This window comes from Eretmochelys imbricata, chromosome 22 (genome assembly GCF_965152235.1).
Source record: "Eretmochelys imbricata isolate rEreImb1 chromosome 22, rEreImb1.hap1, whole genome shotgun sequence".
NCBI lineage: Eukaryota > Metazoa > Chordata > Testudines > Cheloniidae > Eretmochelys > Eretmochelys imbricata.
The window spans coordinates 9,733,539-9,758,765 of record NC_135593.1 but is presented as its reverse complement, the minus strand read 5'-3'; the positions used below and the strand labels follow the sequence as shown (position 1 = coordinate 9,758,765).

The following is a 25,227-nucleotide window of genomic DNA, read 5'->3' as shown; positions in this document are numbered from 1 at the left end:
TGGAGCATCTTGTTCCTGAGATAAGGTACCCCAGGTCTCGGTATGATATCAGGTGAAGGTTACCAAAGCAATGCTTTGTCCCTGGAACATCATGTCCTGCTTTGTAGTCTGCATCGAGTGACAACACACAAAGGCAGTGGCAGAGTCCCTGAAATACTGTGACCTAGTTACCATGGAAAACTTGTGTATTCTTGGCTTCCTTTTTTCTTTTCCACATGATCTGCAGAATTACAGAACAGGACGTCTTTACTGCTGGGAAGTATAAATATTACTGAGAGATGCTCATTTTCTCTGCGTGTGATGATTATTACTAGAGATATGCAAGAGGACTTCATTACAGAACATTGTCCCTCTTAACGAGCCCTTGGAAGTCTTTTATAGAACACACCATGAAGAAACTTTCTGAGAAGTGATTAGATTTAACACTTGGGTGTTTGAGGGCTCACCACGTACCTAAGGAATTAGAAAATGTCTGTGGAGAATCAGAGAGACAACGTGGTTAAGGTAATACCTTTAATTGGACCAACTCCAGACAGTCTGTTTTACTGGCTCATTTTTTGCCCTTCCAAAGTATCTCATTACTGGTTGGTAGGAATGTCATCTTCTGTACTTGGGGGGAATCCTGGGTGTGCCCTCATGCTGCCTGCACATGCCCTAAGTTTTATCTGGAGAGGTCACCGTTTTCTGAGTATGACGGGAACTCTGTTGCCACGTTTTGTTCAGTCCTGAACTTTCCACACGCTCCTCCATCCGTGCACTCCCAGCCACTGAGCTGCAAGGTCCTCTTCCGGCCTGAGATGGGAATTAAGTTTAAATGATTCTCATTCTTCACTGCACCTCACCTGGCCTGGAGGGACTACCATGTCTGAGGAGAATGCAATGTCCATGTTCATCTTCAATTCTGGGCTTCCCACACTAAGGATCATAGAATATTAGGGTTAGAAGAGACCTCAGGAGGTCATCTAGTCCAACCCCCTGCTCAGAGTAGAGCCAACCCCAACTAAATCATCCCGGCCAGGGCTTCTTCAAGCTGGGCCTTAAAAACCTCTAAGGATGGAGATTCCACCACCTCCCTAGGTAACCCATTCTAGTGCTTCACCACCCTCCTAGTGAAACAGTGTTTCCTAATATCCAACCTAGACCTCCCCCACTGCAACTTCAGACCGTTGCTTCTTGTTTTGTCATCTGCCACCACTGAGAACAGCCTAGCTTCATCCTCTTTGGAACCCCCCTTCAGGTAGTTGAAGGCTGCTATCCAATCCCCCCTCGCTCTTCTCTTCCGCAGACTAAATAACCCCACTTCCCTCAGCCTCTCTTTGTAAGTCATGTTCCCCAGCCTCCTAATCATTTCCATTGCCCTCTGTGGACTCTCTCCAATTTGTCCACATCCCTTCTGTAGTGGGGGGACCAAAACTGGACGCAGTACTCCAGATGTGGCCTCACCAGTGCCGAATAGAGGGGATGGATAAACAATGGATAGTCTGGATCTCTTGACAGACATGCAGGGGTCAGTGCAAGCCAATAAGAGGTCCTGCACTTGGTACAGATGTTTGACATCCTGAACCCATCGCTGTCTAATAAACACTGCTCTGAGGCCTGATTCAACGCCTGTCGAAGTAAATGGAAATGCTTCAGATTGTGCCCCTCATCCTTCATGTACTTCAGGCAGAAAGGGGCGGGGGAGAGGAAACACAGTCTCCACCTTGAGTGGCCTGAACACTTTTCCACAGAAGGCAAAGAATGAGAGAGGCTTCAGCTGTAGACAACTTTGTATCCCCGGTTCCAGTGCGCAATTGCTGCCTCCCTAACAATGAGCCTTCAAACCGGTGGATGAATCTGTTATCAGCTTGTGGCAGGTTGAGAAATAATCTCCAACTGGTAGCAACAATAGGTGCTGTATCTCAGGGCAGGTAATGAGGAGTCTTTAAACTGCATCAGCTCAATTTTATTATCCTTTAGTTTTACACTTCCCAGCTAGGAATATTCTTATCTGTTCTTTTCTTTTTTCTATTGCAACTCTCGCTTTTGTTCTCCCCTTCTTTTCACAGAAGGAAGATATTAGATGCCTTTTCCTTTTCTTTTTTATTCCTCCGAAGACAATGTCTAGAAATAAGTTTGTGTCTGTATCTGTAAACACACATGCGTACATATAACCACATATATGTGCATTAAGCTGCATATGAATATATGCATGCACATGCAGAATTGAACCTTCTTTGGCCTCATTTTACAATGTTTAGATTGTGCGTGTGCGCGTGTGCTTGCCTCGAGGTAAATATAGACAGGTGTCCATTTATAAATAAAGAGAGAGAGACAGGTGTGTGTATATGTGAGACGTTTTTGTAACTATATAGACTCCACTTTCTGCATATAGCTGTGCATCTTTACATCTCCACACACACACACAGCCCTCTGTAGATTGTGTTTGTGTGTAGCTGTTGAGAGCAAGAGAGAGACACACGTATGTGTGTTTGCAGTTCGATAGTGTAACCGTGCGCAGACTCACCGGCAGCGCCTCCTGCTGGTCATCTCAGGGAATTAGCTCACCAGCCTCCAGAGGGCCCTTTTCAGGCCGGTGTCTCGCCTTGCTGCTGGCTCCCGTGTCCCTCCCAGGACCCCGGTGCCCCTTTCACTGAGTGCTGCCACCTAGCACTACCCCTCAGTTCTGGGTCTCCCCCTCCCAGGGGAACCCCCCCACCCACTATCCCTACCTCACCTCAGTTCTAGGCTCTGGCCAGTCACCAGCTAGCCCCCACACCCTGGGGCAGACTGCAGTATGAGCCACTCGTCACCAGCAAGGTTGGGTTTGGACCTGCTGCCTCTGCCTACCCATGGCTGCCCCTACAACCCCCGTACCTAATAGGCCTTCCCAGGCCTGCAGCCTGGGGCTTTCCTAGGCCAGAGCTCCCCGGCTCCCTTGGCCTTTCCCCAGCCCTGCTCCAAACTAGGTCCTCTATTCAGGTCTCTGCAGCCAGGTCGGTCCCTCCCTCTCAGAGCTAGAGAGAGAGTGGTCTCTGCTCCTGGCTTCTCTGGCTTTTATAATGCCCGCTGGCGTGGGGCGTGGCCCCCAGCTGCGGCTGCTCTACCAATCAGCCCAGCTCTTCCCCTGCCCCAGCCCTCTCCCAGGGCTATCTTAAACCCCTCTGGGCCCAAGCAGGTATCCACCTCGCTACAGATAGGTACAGAGATGTGTCTATGGAGAGGTGTGAGTAGGTAGGCATTAGTGTGTAGATAGATATGTTTCCAAAAATATTTTAAGTGTGTATGTTTACAGGTATGTAAATGTGGGATTGTGTGCATGTCTGTGTTTTATCTCCCCAAACTTCACCTTCTGGAAACTTTTGTCATCTTAACTTTTTTTTTTAAACAAAGTAAAAGGAAATAAAAATTGCCCAGCCCTTCCCCATGCTCTTTCAGCGAGAGGCATTAAGAGGGCTCTTTCAATTTATCCCTTTTTAAAAGATGTTTCTTATTCCGCTGGGGATTGGCCACGCTTGATAAAGTTCTATTCTTGCAGCCAGAGCCGCTTGGATTTCCTTTCAGGACATTTACCCACTCCTTTCCCCTCAGCTGTGCTGTGCGATGAAAAAGGCATCCCTCAAGCAAAACCACCAAGATAAACATCCACCTGCCTGCACAAAGAGGCCAACTCTCCAATGCGGGGAATGCTGCATGTAATGTGTGAAGAGCCAGGGAGCAGAGGGGAAAACTCATTGCAAGGTATCAGCCGGTGCTTTGCCAGCTCCCAGCTAGGATTCCCTCACCCACAGGCCCCAGGATGAAAGGAGAGCCAAGGAACTGAGAGAGAGGGGAGGAGGGCGAGACAAAAGCGGCTGCACGAGCTGGTGAAAGGAACTCATTATGAGCTGCCTGCCTTGCTCTGCAGGTATTTGCAGGACAGCGAGGGAGTGTTTCACACAGGAGCCAACGGCTCCTGTCAGTACAGCGTTTTTTTACCGCATGGAAAGGCCAAGACCACACTGTGCTGCTGTCCAGGGCGGGGAGGGCAGTTTCGGGAGATGTGCAGATTTCTGAGAAACCGTTAAATGCTGCAGGAGTCGCAAAAAAGAATTACCCTTCAAGCTAAGGGACAGATGAACCATCTCAAATGTCCCTGGACAGATCCTTTCCATGTCTCCCACCAGGACTTGGGAACAACCAAGATACCGGCCTCTCCTGTGCAGTCTCTTCCGGTATCTCCATGAGATTTGGTACATGCTGGTTCCATCAGCGTTAAGCAGGGACCCAGCCATGTTGTATGTATCCAGTAAAGCTGCTTGGCCTTTTACTTAATACCAGTGATAACCCTGAACCATCACCTGGACTGTTGCTATGAACTATGTTATTTAGTGTTTTTCAGTGCCCAAATGTGCTAGGTGCTTTAAAAACACATAGAAGACCCCTAGTATCTATATAGGCTTGTGGTTATGGGAGCAGACTTGAGGCTGAGAAGATCTTGGTTCAGGACCCAGCTCTGCAACCATCTCCCTGTGCCTCGTTTCCTTATCTGTAAAATGGGCACAATGGCACTTCTCTGGGGTCAGAAGGCTGTTGTGAGGTGAACATTTGTGGTGCTGTTACTATGGTGACAGGGGCCTATCTAGACAGGTAGAAGACACTTTTCCTGACCTGAAGAACCTCTCCAATCAGCCCTGAAGTTGGCTTCCATAACCAGTTCCCTCGGATCACTACAGTTTATTCTCAGGCCAGTGGGTTATTCCTTTCAGCCACCTGCTTTATGTCATCTAACTCTCAAGTTGGCCCAGATGTGTTTTCTAGTCCTTCACTCTTTCCTGTAAAGAGTGAGAGCACGTCATGTGGCATTCATGGTTCTCGCTGGCCTGGGAACCTCAGAGACTAGCGGCTGCTGTGAGCTCGTGGCTTGACTTCCAGTAAACACCTCATTAGCCAGACATGACTGAGCCATCCATCCCGTTTGTAGCGAGAGCTGTTTCACAGTCACTAGCTACATTCTAGACTGTAAGGTTGGGTCTATCTAATTAAGATACATTGTTCTGAGTTGGTTGGCGGGGAGGGAAGATTGCCCAGGAGGTTATGAGGCATGGTAATTGAGGCTGTGTCCTTGTGCACCACGTTGTGGGGAGATTTGCTGTTGCTAAGACAGCGTTTGGTCTCAGCTAAACTGATGCTAATCCAGAGCAACTCCATTGAAAATGAGATCCGGATCCGGTTCCGTTCCTCAGTGAATAGCTTCCCGGAGGCATATTCTGAATTGGAATATCCCCAGCAGCCCACTGATGTTCAAGGCTAGCGATGAACAGGCAAACCGCAAAAGGTTCCCTTCAAATAGCATCCTCGAATTTCCAAGCCTTCTCCCAATGTCTGTGGTGGGTAAATCCCTTCAGAGCAGGATGTGTCTGGGAAAAATTCCAGTACTTCCTGCTCCTTATCCAGAGCTGGGTCTGCCACAAACAATCCCCTACTTAATCCAGAGGACCCCTGCTCCAGGCATGTCTCCACCCCAACTGACCTACTTTCAGCCTAGATAGGACTTGGGTGCTCATTGGGCCACCTCCTGACCCCTTGCAAACTGTTAGGCCCCAGCCTGTTCTCAATGGGGCTCTACCTCAGAACAGGGCTGGCTGGTCCCAAGCTCCCTGGTCCTTAAAGGGGCAAACCACCTTAATACCGGTACTGTCTGAAAAGGCAAGGCGTGTGCAAAGGTGGAAAATAATGAAGAAGAAAAAACAGTAAGTGCCGAGCAGGGTTTGGGGAGGAAGGTCCAGCAGGGCTGCCCATCACCGTTCTGGGGAGTGTGAAAAGGTCCAGTTTAGCCAGGTGCTGAGTCGGTGTGCACTCAGCTCCTGGCAGAATCCAAACCCTCATTTTCTGAAGCTCTCCGATTAGTTTTTGCAAAGGCTGCTGTTTTGTTGAGCTCTCTGGGTGAGCGTAAAACAGAGCGGCGGGCATGCAGGGAGAGTTTACACCCTCTTTGCAAAACAACACCAAGGTGCAAAGTGGCAGAGAATCAAGCCCAGTGGAATGATGCTGGTGTGAGTGAGATCAGAATTGGGAGTGGAGAATGGAGGGGAAGGATGGGCCAGTGGTTAGGGCACTAACCTATGACTTCTGGGTTCGGTCCCTAATCTGCCACAGACTTCCTGTGTGGCCTTGGCAAAGTCACTTTTAGTCTCTCTGTACCTCAGTGAAAATCAGGGCGCTAACTCTGCCCTACCTCACAGACGTGTTGTGAGAATAAATCCTCTAAGAACTGTGAGGTGTGGTCAGATATTGCAATGATGATGGCCAGATTGATGGAATTGGCTCAGCAACCTAATAAAAGCTTTTTCAGAGTTAAACAACCTAGTTAAAAAATTAAATGGGGGAACAATAATAGCAGAAGGAGAGAGAAAGGAAAAGAATCCAATAGAGGCAAGGGAGAAGAGATTTTTCAGAGGAGGTTTGAATATAGATGGTAAATTTTTCACTCTTGTTTTGTGCCTTGCTTGCTTGCTTCTGCTTGGATCTATCCCAATTTCTCTTCCTCACAGAGATCTCCTGCTCATCTATATCACTGTGATATAAACCTGTTTCCCCTCATCTGCATATACGCCTTCATGGGAGAGTGCTGAACTTGCTGGTTAATAACCTATTTTAAGAGTCACTTTAGGTATTTCTGGTGGGATGATCAATCTCAGTATTTCAGCAAGGAGTCACTGGTGCATCTCGCTGGGAGCCAGCCCTTGGCTACTAGCAGTGATTTGCTTGGTGCATTCTGATGCGAGATTAGCCTGTTGAAGGCATCCTGCTTCCCATTCAGTGGGCTGGGAATCTCTTTTAACCCTCCCCTGAGGAATTGCTGGGTGCCCTGTGATAGGAAATTAACCAGTCTTTCATCCACTCACTGAGACATAAGGTCACAGGCAAAAAACCAGGTCAGAGAAACTCAGTCCTTTCCCTGAACTATCCTACTTCCTGGGCCCCTTCCTTCAACATGGGGTAGATACAATGTGCTGCTAGCAACCTGCCCCCAGCGCACTTCAGTTTCCCCTCCCAGATAGGCCGTGTTTGCCCACAGAAGTTGCACTGATTTAACCAAATTTAACCAAACTCATTTAACCAAAACCAAATTTACCACTCCAAGTTAAACCAATAGAAGCAGGGTTTAAATTGAATTAAGACCATCTACACAGGAGCGGTTTAACAAAATCTGCTTAAAAACATACCTTTAGTTAAACCCAATGCAACTCTGTGCTTTCGGCTTTGTCTTCACTCCAGGAAGAGGAGTGTTTTTACATTGAAACAGCAGACTGGAAAGAACTATCTCATGGTATGATCCCAGCAGAGACAAGGCGTGGTGTTTTTTACCTCAGCTAGCTACACCAAGGTAAAAAAAGAACAGCTGTGCCTTGTCTCCCCTTGGATTTTAAATCAAGATGTCTCTCTCCAGGAAGCTGTCTCAGTGTAGAAAGACACTTCTGTCTGCAGTGAACAGGTAGCCTTAGACTGAGGGTCTGATTCTACACTGCCTTTCACACCATGCCATCATTGTAACTCTTACAAGGTAGGTGTCAAATGCGACTGCATCAGAAGTCTTTGCTCACTCACACCTCTGATGATGTCTTTATGCCCACCTGGCACTCACCCTGCACAGGTGTAAATGACTACCCAAGATTACTACAGATTGCTGGGCAGTGCAAAATGACTACCCAAGATTTCTGGGCTTGACAACTCCAACTAGGTCCCTCCCTGAAGCACTCTGCTAATCCGCCCCCCGCACTCTCACACACACGCATGCACTTTTGACATCTGTTGCCTGTGAGATTCAGGGCCAGGATTTAAAATGTTTTGCACTACAATCTTGTACTTAGTTGTCCGAAGGGTGCTGATTTTTGGGAGATGACTAGTTGGTAGGTGTCTGGACGCCACTGCTGTCTGTTGGAATCATTCCTTTGTAGTGAAACCGTTTGCAATTCGGAATTGACACAGACTTTGAAGCTGTCACTTCCCTTTCCCTCAGTGTGTCATGCTGCCATTCGATTTGCGTGAGCACATTTTGGACTTTCCCTTCTGCTCTGCCGGCTGCATTGTTAGATCCTCTGTTGGCCGAGAATTTGTTGCCAGGTGATCGGAACTGGGCACAACCTCCAGAGGCTGAAGTCATTGGCTTTACTGCCCCACAGAAAAGATGCTCCTTGCCCAGCTGCTCTCCCACTGACTCCATTCCAGTCTTGTAAGTCTATGCTCCCTCCTCTGAGGTTTAAAACCTGAGGGCTTCCTGAAGTTTTGGTGCTCGATCTTGCTTTTATTTCCTGCACTGCTGCAAAAGATCTGTTTATTTTGTTGTGAGTCCTTGAGTTACCATAGGTTGGCTGTCCCCGGAGTTCCTTCGGGCTTCAGCTCGTGAAAAGGTGATGGGCCAAATCTCTAGCTCACTATTCCAAATTCATCCCCCAGGCAAAAGTCAAAAGCATCTCTGGTGGCATCTCTGTGTTAAATAAATTGGTACATCTCAATAGCAAGTCTTTGTGGATTGAATGCCTGCCTATTTCACAAAACCACAGTTGACACTCACTGAGAGTTTGTCTCTATTAAGAAAATTTGTCCCACTATAAATTACATCAGTGCAGACTCCTAATGTAGATGCCTCACCTGCCCAAGGTGGGTCTTACCCTGGTTTACTTAATATAGACCAGTCCGTAGCAGAGAGGCCAGGGACAATATGGGGAGGGATAGCTCAGTGGTTTGAGCATTGGCCTGCTAAACCCAGGGTTGTGAGTTCAATCCTTGAGGGGGCCATTTAGGGATCCGGGGCACAAAAATTTGGGGATTGGTCCTGCTTTGAGCAGGGGGTTGGACTAGATGACCTCCTGAGGTCCCTTCCAACCCTGATATTCTATGATTCTAATATGGGCTATAGGACTTTAAGGAAGAGAGTTCTCTCTCTATCTGTGCGAGAGAAATGATTCAGCTTCAGCCCCACTTGTGTTAACGACACTGGAAGTGCGAGGGCAGAGAGACCTCTCGGCCTTTTAAGCGCTACGTCAGTTAGACGCACTCTGAGTAGGATCAGAGGACACAAGGCTTAAACTCAGAGGCCTGTCTACACTAGGGCTTCCGACGTGGTGGGGTGTTTTGATGTGCCCTTCGCATAGAGAGGGTATTGGAGTTGCTGCTTGGGGTGAGTGGGCAGAGTACGGCATTCCCGCTTGCACTGCTGTTTCCTGGGCTGTACCTGGACCACCAGCTGCAGACATTTTAATATTAATATATACGAGGGTGGGGAGGCTGCCTGGAGGCCAAACCATTTGAAATGGCTTGGGGGCAAGGGGGCTTACATCCATCTGGGCGCCACTCGTGCCTCCTCTTGGTGGTTTCCCCACAGATGGGTTCCAGTCCTACCATCCTGACTCAGGCAAAAGCCATTCCCAAGTGGCTTCCACAGGAGTTTTGCCCAAGTCATTCTGTTCTATTCAAGCTCCTCGTTCATCATCACCGGGGTATCTGAGCACCTTCTAACAGTGCAGTAAGCAGGGCGATTAGCATCTGTCATGTATGTTGAGTTTTTCGCTTCCAATTGCTCTTCCGCTCCTCAGGGAGGAAATTGGCTTGTTGATGGTTTGAGGGTTTTTAAGGGCTACAGGACTGGGCTTTGTCTATCCTGGGTTAAATTCATCCCTATATAGAGAACCAGCGCAAGGCCTATGCACGCTGGGGGCTTGAGTAGTTCTGGCCTCCTGCACAGGGGTGAAATTCATCGTCTGTGGATAAACAAAGGGCGTCAGTCACCAATTCTGTCAAATTGGCATCTTGCCCTAGCAGTAAATTCACTTCAGAAATTACAAGTTGCAATAAGAACAGGGCTCTGTTTATTCCTTTGTAGTTTATGCCTTCCGCTTAGTGCAAAATCCCTGTCTCATCAGGGGCTGGTAATCATTATCCAGTTCTCATTTCGCATGAGCTTGGCTTCATAACCCCAAGAAGGCCTGCTCCTTCTTGCTATTTTAATCTCAGCCATTGATTATTAGTATTAATAACACAGCTCTGCTGTGCAGGGGTTCAAGTCCTGTGAAAAGCGAAGCTTTAGGAAGAGAAGCTGACTCTGGGGAAGGGGCTGAATGAGATCAAATGCGAAGAGGAGCAATAGACACAGCAGTATCCTGAGTAAGGATGCTAAAGCCTGTAAAGTGCCGAGAAATGGACGTGGTGACCTGGACAGGGAGCTCAGGTTCTCGCTTTTCTGAAGCAAATGGAGACAGGGGCTGGGGTGAGAGTACAGGGTGAACCCAGCCGCTTCTCTCCTCTCCCACGATTGGCTTGTGAGGGTGCGAGGGCAAGGTAATCCCCATCACTGCATCCTGACACGGCATGCAGATATCTCTAGGGAGGCCAGCCAGGTGCCATCTCACAGCGGGCTCTAGCAGAAGGAGGAATGGCGTGGAGGAATCAGGGTCTACTTTTGATAAGTTTTAGGGGAAGCGATGGCACTGAGCATTAGAAAGAGGACAGTTACACTAGCCTGAAATGCTGCTATTTGACACTCAGATGTAGTGCCGGGGTGTGTTGCTTTATCCTGACTGGCCGGATGGAGCTGTGCATGGACCCAGACTGACATGGGCCGGGGGATCCGGGCTTTGGGTTTGAACCTGTTCTCCCCACTTCCTCCATTCTCTCAAACACCCTCCTCCTTTCACACCGCCTTGAAATCTTCTGTGGACCCGCCCCCGTTTCTTGCCATTTTCCTGTACTCTCACCCCAGCCCCCACATTTCAGAGGATCCAGCGGGGAGCAGGGGAGGAGCGTTCAGAAAATCGGGGAGCTTTTCTGCAGCTTCCAAACAGCACGTGAGCTGTGCACCCTGGCACACACCGGAGTGGGGAGGTGCAGAGCTGCAGCGGGGTGACTTACACCCAATAATGTGTTACATTTCTGTGTCAGCTCTATACCATTAACCACCGGTCATAATTATAATGTACAGCACCCTTACACCGAGCAGCTGCTTCTTCCGCTGATTTCCCTGGGACTGCGTAGTAAGGGGCTGCTCGACACAAGTCAGTGTGTCCGAATCAGGCCCATTGCACTTATGATTGGATTCAATTCAATCACGTGAGCAAATCATACCTATAAGTGCCGGGTAATAGCCTTTATATCCCTTCGCCATACATGCCCGGAATCAAAGCACAGGCTCACCTCTGTGCTTAAAACTGTCGCAGAGCTTAAGACGGTGGTACCTGCTGCTGCCCCCTCCTGGATGGAATATGTCTACTCACAGGTCTATCAATTTGCTGTATCCGCTGAACGGGAGATATTGCTCCTTTAGCTCAGTGGGTTGAGGCTCAGTTGTCCTGAGTTCTGTTCTCTGCATTGCACATCTGCATAGGCAAAGCCAGAGAACCAGCACAACGGCTCCATTTAGAAAAAATAGACCCATTTATTTCTTGGTCTAAAAATTTCAGCTGTCAGCAGCGCAAAGTGGGAATATGGCGTAACCACTTCCACTGCCCCGCTGCCCCACTTCAAGCACAGATCGCGTCAGACCGGGGTCACAGCTGCCTTGTGCACAGGCTAACGGCTCCGAGTTGGGCTCAGCCACAACAACAGTGCAGACCTTCCAGTGTGACGTGTGCTGAGCCGAATCTCACCTGAGAGGTGGCATTGCCGGACGCATCCCAGCACAAGGGTCTTCCCGTTGAGTTGGGATAGAGACTCCCACGCTATCCCCTGCTACCAGCATGGACAGGGTGTGGTTGGAATGCCCCAACGCTTTGTCAAGATTCTGGCGTTAACTTCTTGGTGTAAGGAAGAGCAGCCCTTTGGCTTCTTCAGAGTATGCCTGGGGGCTGGCTACATACACAATGGCCCCAGGATTGGGGAAGTGCAAAGCTAAACTTTCCATCCCCTTTGGCCTCATCCCGACCTGGGTTTTGGGCTCCTAAAATGATTCCCTCTCCTCTGTCCTAGAAGCTGGAACGCTCGTGGCACGTGGGCCAAATATTCCACCATCTGTGCAGTCTCCCTCGTAGAACCAATGACACTGTAGGATGCAAATTAGCTGTAGAGTAAGCATCGTGATTGGCTGAGTTCTGCCAATCTCACAGTGGTCTAGGATTCTTGGCATGGCAGAGATTTGTGCCTTACTGTAGCTGTACCATGCGTGGGTGTAACTGGTGAAGTCAAAGTGGCTGAGAACTTAAAAACTGGAGGGTAACAGACCGCAAAGCCCAGGGAAGATTGAACCTGGGGATAGTCTGAACAAAGAGCTCTCAGCCATGCTTGTAGCTGCTTCCATCGCTTCACAGTGACTCACCAGGCATCTTGGGCTTCTGAACGACAATCCTAGCATCTTATTACAGGTTACATTAGTGTCCAGGGGCCCCTGTTAAGACCAGAGTCCCCTGCCCCCAAGATCTCATAATCAAAATAGACAAGACAGAAGGTGGGAGCAAGGGCATATTAATAGCCCTGTCTGATAGATGGGGAGCTGAGCCGTAGATTAAGTGATGTGCCGAAAGTGACTCAGTGTGTGGCATAGCTGGGAATTGAACCTCACTCTCCTGAGTGTTAGCCCACGGCACTGTCTTTCTTCTCTAAATGCATACTGCAGTGATGCAGTGACTCAGGCATGGATGCGTCTATCTTAGCTGTGTTCCCCCCACCAGTCTTTCTTCTGTCGCTAATCTTGTCTCTCCGCTCTCACTTCCTACTGGGTTCATCGCTGTTGTATTTAAGCAAAGGGATGTCTTTTTACCTTCCCCCAGCCCCACACCGTCGTAATTCTGATCCAGCTAGAAACAATTGATTTTCTAGAAGGAAACCCTGCTGGAGGGAAGTCAAAGCCCATTGAATTCCAGCCCATGAGACGGCGTTTCATTGTCCTATCAATGAATTGCTCACAACGCCTAATTTAACTTTCTGTAATTAGCACAAGTGCATCCTTCTTTTTTTTTTCCTTCCTCACCCGTCCATCCCCTGCTTTCTTTTCACAGTGCCATTGGTAATTCCAAGAAGTTAATACCTGATTAGTAAATATGATGATAAAAGAGTTCTGGCTGCATCAAGGCCTCCATTTACAATCCGCCTCTGATTGAAAAATTACGTTCAGTTCAGTAATAATTGATGAAAATGGGCTCCCTTCTTCTGCAGCTGATTTGCTTTGTAATTGTGATTTAATAATGTAAATATCACTTGTTTTCTTCTGAAAATGAATTGCTTTCTGATTTGTTAAAGCCGGCTGCTGTGTGCCTGCCTATCTTCTTCCGAACTGGAGACCAGTAGGCTTGTTTGCAAAGGATTTTGGGAGAGCAGAACCGTCAGCTGACTCCTTCGTGATGAAGTGGGTGTGGGCTGGGGTGCCTAGGGTGGGCCGGGTACAGCTGCCGTAACCCAGCCTGGGCTCTGTCAGAAAGCACAGCACTTCCTGGAGTACAGGAATGGTGACACCTAGTTCTTGCATCTATGGATCTCAAAGTGCTTTACAAAAGAGAGCAGTGCTGTTATCCCCAGTTTACAGATGGGGAAACAGAGGCACAGACAGGGGCCATCATGTGCCTAAGGTCATGGAGCAGGCCCATGATAAAGCCAAGAATAAAACCTGGGTCTCCTGAGTCCCAGGCCATATCCGCTGGACCACACTGCCTCTGCACTGACTCTTTTACACACTTTGAAAGCACCATATTGTGCCCTGCCCCTATGCTGGGGCAGTAAGGGGCGGGGTCTCCCTGTGCACCTGTGTGGGGGGGCTGGGTATCATTTGTGTGCTATTCTCATATCAAGGTATCCTCTCCTATACAGGCAATCAGGGTACCCCTCCAGGAAGATTCCTTGTGATGGAGGGTACCAGGTCTTCATCGCCCTCCCACCCCCACATTGGAGGCCCTGCTGCTCTGCTACACCCTGCCCCCCAAAACTGCTCCCTGACAGGAAAATAGCACCAAGCATTAGGCTTGCAGGCTTGCCTAGAGAGCCATCCCAGCTGCAGTCATTTTGGGGGGAACCACTGAGATCTGGTCCTGCACCAGCTAGAAGGGCAGGAGTCCAGCAACAGCCAATCAAAGCCCAGCAGGCTAGAATAAAAAGAGGTGCCTGCTGCTACCAAAATCAGTTTCTGGGTGGAGCCAGAGGAGCGAGGAGGGATGCTGCCTAGACTACGGCCAAAGGAACCAGGCTTGGCCAGGGACCACCACTGGCTGTAGCCAGTGGCAAGAGTGCAGATGATTCAATTCCAGAGAGGGAATTTAGCCCCGAAGGGGAAGAAACTCATTCGCTTATAATTGTCCCTGAAGGGCACAAGGAGCTTCTAAGTTTGTTGCCCCCCCCCCCCCCCCCGGGAGGGATGGTTGCACTGTGGGACCTGGCCGGTGGGCCGAGCCACAGAAGACCTGCAGAGGCAGACAGGCAACCTGCAGTAAGGGCTGGGAGCTGAAGAGCTCAACCTTCTAAGCTCCTAATTTACAACCATGACTGAGACATGCCTTGCAGAAAGCCCCAGCTCTGCTGGAAGTGTTGGTGCTTGCTGCTAGCTGGAATCCCCAAAATGGAAGCTGATGCAGACAAATCAAAAATCAGCTCCCAGACTTTTCCTCCTGGCCACCTTTCACCCCTTGAATCTCTTTTTGTCCCCCGTCTGTTCTGCCTTCTTTGCCGCTTTTTTGACTACCAGGACTCGAAACAGGTGGAGAACTGTCGTTCAGGCTAAGCTCAGGACTGAGACCATGAGGTCAGAGTAGTTCAGGAATGAGGCGGGAGTGATATTGGCAAAGGGTTGGGTCAGGAAAGCTTGCACCGCACCGTCCTGTTCATGGCCCGTTCCAGCCAGCCTTGTCCATCCTTCCCTATGAGCACATCAGCCCCCTGGGGCTGAGTCCTATCCCAGCTGCTTTACTCACTGCTGGCTCACCCTGGCACCAGAGAGGTATCAGGGCAATGGGTAAATAAAAAGGCACCCTCAGAAAGCAGGTCCCCTTTGCTGAGACGAGCAGCCCTGGCACCAGATTCCGGTACCAGGCCAGTCTGCCGCGGATCATGATGTCGTTTGGTGACATGTTCGCTCTGGAGTGTACTAATGAACTATGAAATGAACATAATGTCACTTGCTGATGCAAATCTGCCAACACTGCTGCCACTGTTAGTAGGTGCTTTGCCTGGGAGCTAATACAGGTAATTTAAAGATATTAACAAATGCTGTTAATTAGTATCATTATCATACCGCTAGGGCTATGCACAGACAGATAATCCTGCCATGTCAAAGTGTCTCCAATAAAAAAAACCTGTAGGATGAGGGAGAAGGAGATGGATGCACTCAGCGCTGGAGGACATGCCAGGACTGTCTTGCAGTTTGGAGTGAGAGAACCTGATCTTAGCCAGATGTGATGGATAAAGCAGTTGTTGATGATTCCAAAAGGGAAGCAGCCAGGACTCCCATAGAGAAGAAAGGGTAAATTCTGGACTGAGCAGTGTACTTTGCTCTCTCCTATAATGCCCTGTGTTCACTACCATACTGGCTTTGCATGTGTTTGTGATATTGCCTTTTTAGTGGCTGCCTCACAGAGAAGAGAAGGGACCTATTACCCCGGGTTCCTGTTAAGGGAGTTCTCTTTTAGCGCCAGTGTTTAAGGCCTATGTTTCTAGAAATGAAGGAGATATGCATCAGTGTGCATGATTTCCACAATAATCATCGGCCTGTGCAGCACATGGATTTGTCATTATCCCACCAAGCTTTCTGAGGATGCCGTGCACGCTCCAAAACTTTCGAGCCAAGAAGGGTCACTAACTGAAAATTCCAGATCTGGATCCAAACTTCCCCCGTGGTCCGTGGAGACAGGATTTCGGGTTGGTCCATCATGGAGAGCCAGCAGTGCAGGTTGGATTCTGGTGCAGATCCAAACTGCCCTGAAGTTTGGGATGCTCAGATAAGGAATTGGAGTCCAGTGCCCTCTCGAATTATGATGTATCCAATTCGATTCCAGCAATGGCAGAAACATACCCTAACTCCCTTGTTCTCCTTGCCCACCTATCTCTCACTGAGCAGAGCATGTGCCTTCTCCTCCCCCTGTTTAAAAACTGCTGTGTGATAACGTCCTGGCAAGATCATTTCCATATGCTGGACATGGACTTTGGACCAACTAAGTAGAACAGGCCGCAGAAGAATCCATCTGAGGCTTTACTTGAGTCTCAGGGAAGGCTGGTTGAGTCTTGGTGGGAAAAATCCTCCTTTCTTGTACTGATGTTGCTTCAGTGGAGTTGGTCTAACTAATTGGAAACACTTGCCCCATCAGTTTTGGTTAGTGTTATAAGGACAGGGGGATGGGTGGTATGCAGTAGAGCTGCCTCTTTCAGTAGTGACTCCTAGCATCCTAAACCTGAGGTTCCACCCTAGCAGCCTTTCCGCATCATTTACTGCCCAGCCGGAGCCAGCTGACCTTCTGGGTTTGCAAAGACCCTGTTGCATCTGGGTGTATCATTCAAGATATTCATCTCCCCCAGCTGGGCTGCCCCTGCCTTTCTCCCACTGTATTGATTCTGGGCTTCTAGTGTCTTTAGCTATATCCTGTTTCCATCTGGCTGGCTGGAAAAGTCATACAGATGTAATTAATCTGCAGCACTGGGGCTGCCTTGCCAGGAAGACTTTGCAATTATGTCACCCATTGCGTGCTAGCATCTCAAAGGGCTGTATTGAATTCCCACCACCACCACACGCGTATGAATTAGAGCATTAGTAGTACCCCCGAGGAAGAGCTGTCTCTAGAGAGGTTAAGCCACTTACCTAAACCCACACAAGTCTGAGAGGGCTGGAGCTAGAACCCAGGAGCCCTTATTCACAGTCTTCTGTTCTACCCACTGGAAAGCACTAGGGGCAGCCTTCGGTTAATGGAATATGAACCTCCCTCTGTTAAGGACATGCCCATTTTTAAAGCACCTGCTGGATCTGCATTGCAGCTGCCACCCCGTGGAGTTGAAGGTGTTGCTTTCAACCTACCATGCATTTTATTCATTGTTATTACTGTTTGTATTAGACCAGGACTCCATTGTGCTAGGTGCTGTACAAACAGAACAAAAATGTGGTTCCTGACCCAAAGAGCTGCAATCTAAATAAGTTACTGGGACCTGCCCATTTGCCTGGGACCTGCCCGCTCCCCACCCCACCCCTGGCCACATGGCTGGAGAGATCGTCTCTTTCCTCTCCCACCCCGTGCCACATTGCTGGAGCTCTTGTGCTTGATCCCCTGCACTGGTTCTCCATGAGAATGGAAGGCTCTGTCCCCTCCCGGACTGTAACTGTTGACCTTTCGGGCACTTTTGCACAGCCCACCTGTGTGAGAGAGTATCGGAGGAGGCAGGGTGTTGGCGACTAGCAGCGGGTGTGGATGGGAGTGCTTGTCTGCGGCAGGGCATGCCTCCACGTTTCTTCTGAGGAGGGCAGGGTCATACGTGTTGTGTGCCTGAATCTTCTCCTCCTCCTCACCAGAGTAACAGCTCCCATCACAGTCACACATTGGCTTTAGGGTTACCTTGCGGCTCTGGGAAAGGAGACAGAGCACCCGGGCAGCAACAGGAGAGTGTGGGCGGGGGGGGAGTTCGTGAGCAGCAGGGAGGGGAGCTCTGCAAAGCCCAGTCACAGCTGCTGCAGTCAGAGATGCTCCCGCTCATCCCACAGCCCAGCCAAAGAGCCTCCTCTCGCGCCGCCAGCCAGCAGGATGCTGACCCCAGGGCGCTTTCTCCAAACCAGGCTGACTTCAGCACAATCCAATCCCTGGGATTAATTAAGGCGAAATGAAACAGTGGGTTTATCACATTTTTCATTAACTCTGGCGTGGTGGCGGCGTCTCCGGCATCCGACAGGGACGAAATGCACTGCAGTTCCCGGCCCCGCACTTAATTAGCGAGGGGAATCTGCTCCTCCATTGCAGCAATTAGATTCCCAAATGGGGAGGGGAGGGCAGATGGCTGGTAGCTTGGAGAGCCCCCCCCCCCAACATCCCTCTCTCCCCTCCTTCCCCCCCCACAACTCCTGCCTTCCCCCTCTCACCTCACTGCGTCTCTCTCCACCGCTGTGCCCCCCTTTTAGGCCTCTGTAGTCGTGCCCCCCAAGGCATCTCCCTTTTCACATTGTGTCAGGTACCGGAGCAGAGGAAGTGCAGGCTGTTATTGGTGCTAAACGCGGGATGACAACAGCCCGGGCTCTCCAGAATAGTGCGTATCTGGGCGAGAGGCATAAAGGCCCCTGTATGGCAGTGCCGCAGGATGCCAGATGCTGGGCTTGGACAACAGGGGATGGATCGCTTGAGGATTGCCCTCTTCTGTTCATTCACTTTGACACTGCTGGTGCTGGCCACTGTCAGAAGACAGGATACAGAGCTCTATGGACCATTGGTCTGACCCAGTAGGGCCGTTCTTAGGATCGAAGGGAAGGCTGCAGCCAGCAGGCTCTGTGCTTCCCTTTTCCCGTCATGCTTCTGGGTCTTGCTTCACCTCGGAGGCCTTCTTGCTGAAGGGCCTCAAGTGGTTCAAGGAGGGGTCTTAGAGGGCATCACTTGGGTAGGGTGACCAGATGTCCTGATTTTATAGGGACAGTCCCAATATTTGGGGCTTTTTCTTCTATAAGCTCCTATTACCCCCCATCCCCTTCCCGATTTTTTGCATTCGCTGTCCGGTCACCCTACACTTGGGTGAGATGGGAAGAGAAACTTGCACCTCTCAGCTCAGCTCCCCTGAACAGGTGTCTGCCTGGGAGTGGAGTGGGTAGCTGGAGGGAGGCGTTAGTCAAGCAGCGTTAGACCAGCTAGAGTCCAGTGGATTTAGTACTGATGAAAGGAGACCAATGAGCAGCGCTAGGCACCAGTGACCTTTGTTTATCCTAAGGGAGGCTGGGGCCCTGCTTCGCATCAGTCAGTCAGCGAGGCAGGGATGAGCCATGTGCTGCAAAGCACCAAGCAGCACATTCCAGTTCAGCCCCGTCCCTGAGAGACCCCAGCATATTTGTTATACAGCCAGACGCGGGGGGGCATGGCGCACGACCCGGCGTGCGCTGGCCGCTCTGCCGCAGCAGATCCCGGCTCCGGCGTGACCCCCACCACTTCATGATTGATGGCCCCATGTCTGTCACGCAGCCTCCGTCTGAGCGCACCCATTTGTATCCTTGTAGATCCTTATCTCTCTAATGTAGCGAGCTGGGCTTATCTCTTCCCGAGGCCCCTTCTCCACAGAAAGAAATCACCTTGGTTATTTATGTATTTCTGTCGCTGGCTCGTCGAATCTATTTTCTTTCGCTTCCAATCATCTTTTATAGAGATCGCTGGGCGGATAGGCCGGGTCCATAATGACCCCAGGATTATGGGATCATTACAAAGAAGACTCACTTACAAAGTGTTGTCGTCACTCATCCACTTCATCTTTCCCCCCATCATTATTTTTTCGTCTTCCCACTCCACCGTCCCTAACCCACACTCTGTGACTTTCCCTCTCTGGGGATGGTTTTGTCTTCCAAGCAAGGAGGTTTTGCAGTTGATATTGTTATTTCCTGGCTTGAAACGCTTGGTATTCCTGGTGTTAATGTCAGCAAAGTGTACTGGAGCTGTCGTAAGGGCAGTGATTCTTGTATGTGGTTTTGTGTCTAATATTTATATTCTGGCACATGAAAATGATTGTGCAGCGATCTCTTATGCTTTGATCCTTACAGGTTAAACTCAGACAGGCTTGGTCAGTGTCTGGGGATGTGACATTATTTCAGCAGACGCTTCTCCCAGTCTCTGGCAGACATTTTTCCCTACCCCACCGACCAGTTTCACACAGCTGCTTTGAAAAGGCCCGGAACTGAAATAGCAGTCGGGGGCTGCAAATCAGGAAGGAAGTGCAGTGGCAAAGCTCTGTGCATGTGTGTGTTATGCCTGGGATAGCAGGGGGTATTTCAGCTGAGTCCTGGGGGGTCCTGGTGGAGAGACGTGGAGAATCATAGAAGATTAGGGTTGGAAGAGACCTCAGGAGGTCATTTAGTCCAACCCTCTGTTCAAAGCAGGACCAACCCCAACTAAATCATCCCAGTCAACAGTTGCACAATATATGGATGGCAGAGCTGGAGTGGAATCCAGGAGACCTGACTCCCAGTCCCATTTTGTTCACCAAGAGACCATTTGTTAATAATAATTTAGTCCCCAGCCCCCAAAACAATGGAAAGGTGTTTTTTTTTTGATGGGGGAGAGACACCTGCCCCGTGCAACACTGGGAACCCAAACTCAACAGCAAGGTGCTAAGGAATGACCATGGGAAATGATACTGAGTGGTTTAATATCACTGCCCCAGCGGATTGAAATGCAGAACAGTGAGCAAACTGCATACATGGCAACAAGTTGAGGAGCTCTTCGCATGTATTTCAGGTATAATAATCAGTGGCATTGTCAACAGAACAGATTAGGGTTATTTTACAATATGGGATAGATTCTGTGCTGCAGCTCATGACATATGCAGCATGGACCAAAGGGAAGGGGTTGGCTTTACTTCTGCACTGCTTTGGGAACAACATGTCCCCTAGGATAAATCTGAGCAGCTCCTGGGGTTGTAGCCTTCCCAGAGCTGCCTGTGGTCCATGCACCGGCCCAAAATAGCTGTAGCCCAAAGCACTGTGGCTGCTCCCCCACCTAAACCAAATGTGACCCCCGCCATGCCCCAACATGCTTACATTGGCCCTGGCACTGCTCCAGCCTGGAGGAGTTGTTCTTTGGCCCCTTGCAGCTCATGCAGCACCCCTATATGCTTCTGGAGCCAGATCTGCGGAGACTCAGTCCCAGGGTTCTTATGTAGGCAATAATGTTTTACAATGAAGGACCACCAGGATTTTACCTCTTTTACAGCTGCAGTGAGATATGGCCCCTGGAGTCCTGTGAGTGTTTCAGAGAGCCTGATTCTGATCCCAGATAATCCAGCCTAATCCTGAGTTAAACCCCCTGAAGCCCCCAGATTTACCCCATTGTAACCGATCCGGATCAGGCCTGGAGGTCTCCATTCCATCAAACCATCAGATTTTATTCCCAGTGACCAACGGGAGTGGAGGTGGCAGGCTGGTGGGCTGATCTTTCCATTTGCACCTTCTCCCTTGCAGGCCGGGGTTTTGTGAGCGAAGACGAGTACTTGGAGATCTCTGGGATCACCCGGGATCAGTCCGGGGAGTACGAGTGCAGCGCTGTCAATGACGTGGCCGCTCCAGACATCCGGAGAGTAAAAGTCACCGTAAACTGTAAGTAGGGCACGACTCTGCACGACACACTCCCTGATCCCCGCCTCCTGGCTTCAGACAACACTGGGCTCAGGCTAGTTGTGGGGACTTTTCACACAGATCATTTTGGCTTTTACCTGAACACTGGGGGCTGTAATGTAGTCTGCTTAGAGGTCCACAACTTGCTGTTCTGATCTGTCTACCATGCCATCGAAGGGTACGTCTACATTTCAAGCTGAAGGTGTAATTCTCGGCTGAGGGAGACATGCCCATACCAGCTCCCATCGAGCGAGCATGCTAGTAATCAAGTGTAGTCATGGCAGTCCGAATGCCGGGAGGAGCTAGCTGCTGGAGTATGATCCCTTCCAAGGCACTGGGCACGTACTCAGGGTGGCTCGCCTCTCCCGCCACTCCCACCAACGTGGCTACAGTCTATTTTTAGCATGCAAGCTGGATCAGAGCTAGTACATGTACGTCTCCTTCAGCTGGGAATTGTACCCCTGGCTCAGAGTGCTGATGTGCCCTGAGTGGGGACGGCTGCTCCTGAAGTGTGACTTTCCTTTCCCTACCTGCCAGCGTTGAGATCCAAGGGTCTTGATCCTTCACCGCTTTGCAGGGGTCTAGAAGATGATGAAAGGCACAAGATGATGGGGAAACAGAGCTGAGATCCTAGTATTCCAGTGCCGGCGGGGGTGTGCGTGTGTGTTAGAACAGCTGAACTATAACCATAAACTCCTGAAAAAAAAATAAAGCAGATAACATCTACGTCAGCATCCCTTAAAGACTATTTATAGCTGGAACATAAATGGTAATACCCTTTTCCTGAGGAGCAATTCAGGGGGGGAAAAATCTCTAGTGGCTCACCACACACAGAGCACATTAAAGATCCTTCCCTTTAGGAAGGAGCTTGTAGAGCTTTTATATCCACTAAATTGCTGTAAGAAAATCACATATATACATTTCATTAAGCTTAAAGCATTTACATCTTAGGACAATTTGTTCTTTAGAAGCATGGTTAGGAATTTAGAGCCCAGACGATTTAAAGACTTCAGAGGACATGCCAAGGCAGAAAAGCTGGAGTGGCAAAGCTTGTCGGCATTTCAGGAGTGACTCGAATTCTTTTGCGCCTCTGGGAAGCTTAAAAAAACCTGAGTATTTTCGGGATGAAGGGCTGCATCTACTCCTCTGCTACCTGGTGCTCTTTTCTTTTTCAATCAGGGCTCCACTGTTGTAATCCTCTTCACACCTGACACAAGGAGAAGTGGGTTTAGCGGAGATGGGTGAAACTGGAGCGGTCGGTCTATTCTTTGAGCGTACAAAACCAGGATTGGTTTGGCTCAGGGTTACACTTTATAGCGACCCTTCCAAGTGCAGGGGAGAGGCAAGACTTCGCATACATTGTTCAGGCTTTGGATCATCTCTCCAAACTCGTCTTTTTGTCTGGGTCCTACACAGAGGTTGGCCTGTTTGTAAATTTCTCGGCACAACAGAATGGGTTTAAAAGATGCAAAGCTACTTAGAAACCAGGGAATTTTCCCGATCAGATTAGAAGAACTTTAAAGTAAGCCCACTCGGGTGTGCGAACTACGTGGCTATGAATCAGAGGAGTCCTGAAGGAAGGAAAGAGCCTTGTGCCTTCGAAGTGTCCCTATTTAGCGGACTCGTCCAATCCGCATCCAAAGGTGGGATTAGGGACATCAGGGACAGCACCCTACAATGGAGCGTCTCTTCTCATTCTGCAGGCTCCTAGTTTCCATCCTGTGCATGCGGTATATCGCTTGTGAAATGTGTGTTTCCCACAGTCATGTGGTCTGGGGCAGATGGTGGGAGGACCAGAGGTTCAATGTGTATCTGAATTGACGCTTGGCATTCACCTTATTCATTTCTGAATGACCTAGTGCTGACTTGGCTACCCTGGGCCTGAATCTTTCTCTCTGTCCCCAGAGCAAGAGATGGGGCATGGGTAGCAATAGTCCAAATATCATCTACGTGTGCCCCAGTGTTGATCCGGCGAGGGGGCGAGAGGAGACTTTGGTCTCCCTGGCCGTTTCTGCCTTTGGTTGCTTTACTGAGACTGCTCACAAGGAGTCCAATGAGTGTTGGTCGTGGTGCAGGAGGTCACTGTGTGGTCCTCCGCCCTTCTAGGACATCTCATTTCATGACGTCCGACAAACAGCTCTTAGATGCTCACCCTCTCGACTATCCCATGTTGGCCAGATATTGGCCATTTTTGCAGGGAGGGGTGACCACGTTGTGCTGGGAGTGTCCCTGGCTCTCCTCCGTCTCTGGCCCTCTCTGCTGGATGGGGCATACTTGCTGCCAGCCCCACCACCTCAGCTGTCCAAGCTGTCCTAGCTTTCGGTCCACCTCCCCCACCACCAGCTGGGCTCAGGGGCAGGGTGGCTCCTTTTGTCCCTGCTCACACATGGCTTTTCCCTCTTGCTATGAGCCCAATTTCCACCCTGCCCCAACACAATTAGGGGTGCTGTGTTCCCACCCCACATGGGAAAGGAGAGCCCCAGAAGTAAATGGGGGAGAGCACAGGCCAAAGGGGGCAGATGAGGGGTGGAAGGAGAGACAGGAGAAAGGAGATGGCTCAGGGGTGGGTTGAGAAGGGAAGGGGAAAGATGCTGAGCAAAGCAATGGCAGTCAATTGTGTGTCCTTTATATGAAGGGTCAGTGCCTAATACTGTCGCTCATGGGTGGGGATCTGTGGCCCCCCGCCGCCATCCCAGGAGGGCACAATCTAGACTGGGTTCCAACCAGCCTCATAACAACACGGCTCCACATCCCCTCACCATCCTGAACACCCCTCCTCATCCCCACGTCTCTCTGAGCCCAGCTTGTGCTTGGGATCCGGAGCCCCTCACGGCAGCAGTACTGTATCCAGGGGCCCCAGCCCTCCCTCCGGAATAACGTCCCTTTGCTCTGCAGACCCACCGTACATCTCCAATGCCAAGAACACTGGTGCCTCGGTGGGCCAGAAGGGAATCTTGCGCTGCGAGGCCTCCGCCGTCCCTGTCGCAGAATTTCAGTGGTTTAAAGAAGAAACCAGGTACCTAAACAAGCTGCCAGGGCCTGGCAGATCCCAGGCTGCATTCTTGGCACAGATGGGGAGTGCTGAATTCCCTGGGTCAGGATGGCCATCTGTCAGCATGGGAAGGAGAGAGAATTACACTTCATTTTAATATATTTATAGGGGGTGGGGTAGGGGGATCTTGCTGCAGACGTCTCTTTAAGTAAAGGATCCTGTGGGAGGTGCATCGGGATCTGCAATTAAAACATCCAGGTCCCAAATCTCACAGCTGTGTTTAGCAGTCTAGCTCGAGCAGAGCTAGCATGGGTGTCTACACCTCGGCTGGAAATTAAACCTCCCCGCTCCAGTGTAGACGAACGCTCAGTGATGGCCTGGTCTGGGGGTCCCCTTAGCTGGAAGAACCTTCTCAATAACCTGGCAGAAAATATCCAGGATCGGGGAACCTTCAGGTGGAGGGGGAGACTTTGGGGCAGTGGCATAGCTCCACTATGAGGAAAGCCACTCTGCTTTAGACCAGCCGAGGAGCTAGCCCAGTGTCTTGGTGACAGCCAGCTGGGAGGTCCTGATTTGGGGACTAGTGGGGCTTTCCCCACTAACCTAGATATAGCTGGTGTGACTGCATGGGGATGGGAATTGATCGCTCCTGTCACTGGGGGGCCCGGCCCTTCGTCTTTCTCGCCCCGCAGGTTAGCCAATGGGCTGGATGGAGTGAGAATCGAGAACAAAGGTCGAATGTCCACGCTGACCTTCTTCAATGTCTCGGAGAAGGATTACGGCAACTACACCTGCGTGGCCACTAACAAGCTGGGGAACACCAATGCCAGTATAATTCTGTACGGTAGGTATGAGGGGCTGAGCCTGTGCTTTGTGAGGAGACGCTGCCGGTACTGACGGAGGGAGCTGGATAACCACCAAGCCTCACAAAGGGTGGAATACAACTTCCTGCAAAGTGCCAGTCCAAGGCTGTTGGCGCCTTACTTTCAGGGCTTACGTGGCATAGGCCTGTGCTGGGTCCTCTGGGGGA

General features: G+C 50.1%; 1 protein-coding gene across 4 annotated transcripts in view; it reads left to right on the top strand.

Annotated features, from left to right (window-relative positions):
* The window catches only part of LOC144278430 (opioid-binding protein/cell adhesion molecule), a 335,321-nt gene that overhangs the window by 275,046 nt on the left and 35,048 nt on the right, over nt 1–25,227 (top strand). For all 4 annotated transcript variants that reach the window (XM_077839722.1, XM_077839720.1, XM_077839721.1 and 1 more), the window contains 3 exons: nt 21,053–21,187; nt 24,101–24,221; nt 24,890–25,041. In XM_077839722.1, coding sequence (XP_077695848.1) covers nt 21,053–21,187; nt 24,101–24,221; nt 24,890–25,041 — 408 coding nt within the window. The remainder of the gene's footprint in view (nt 1–21,052; nt 21,188–24,100; nt 24,222–24,889; nt 25,042–25,227) is intronic.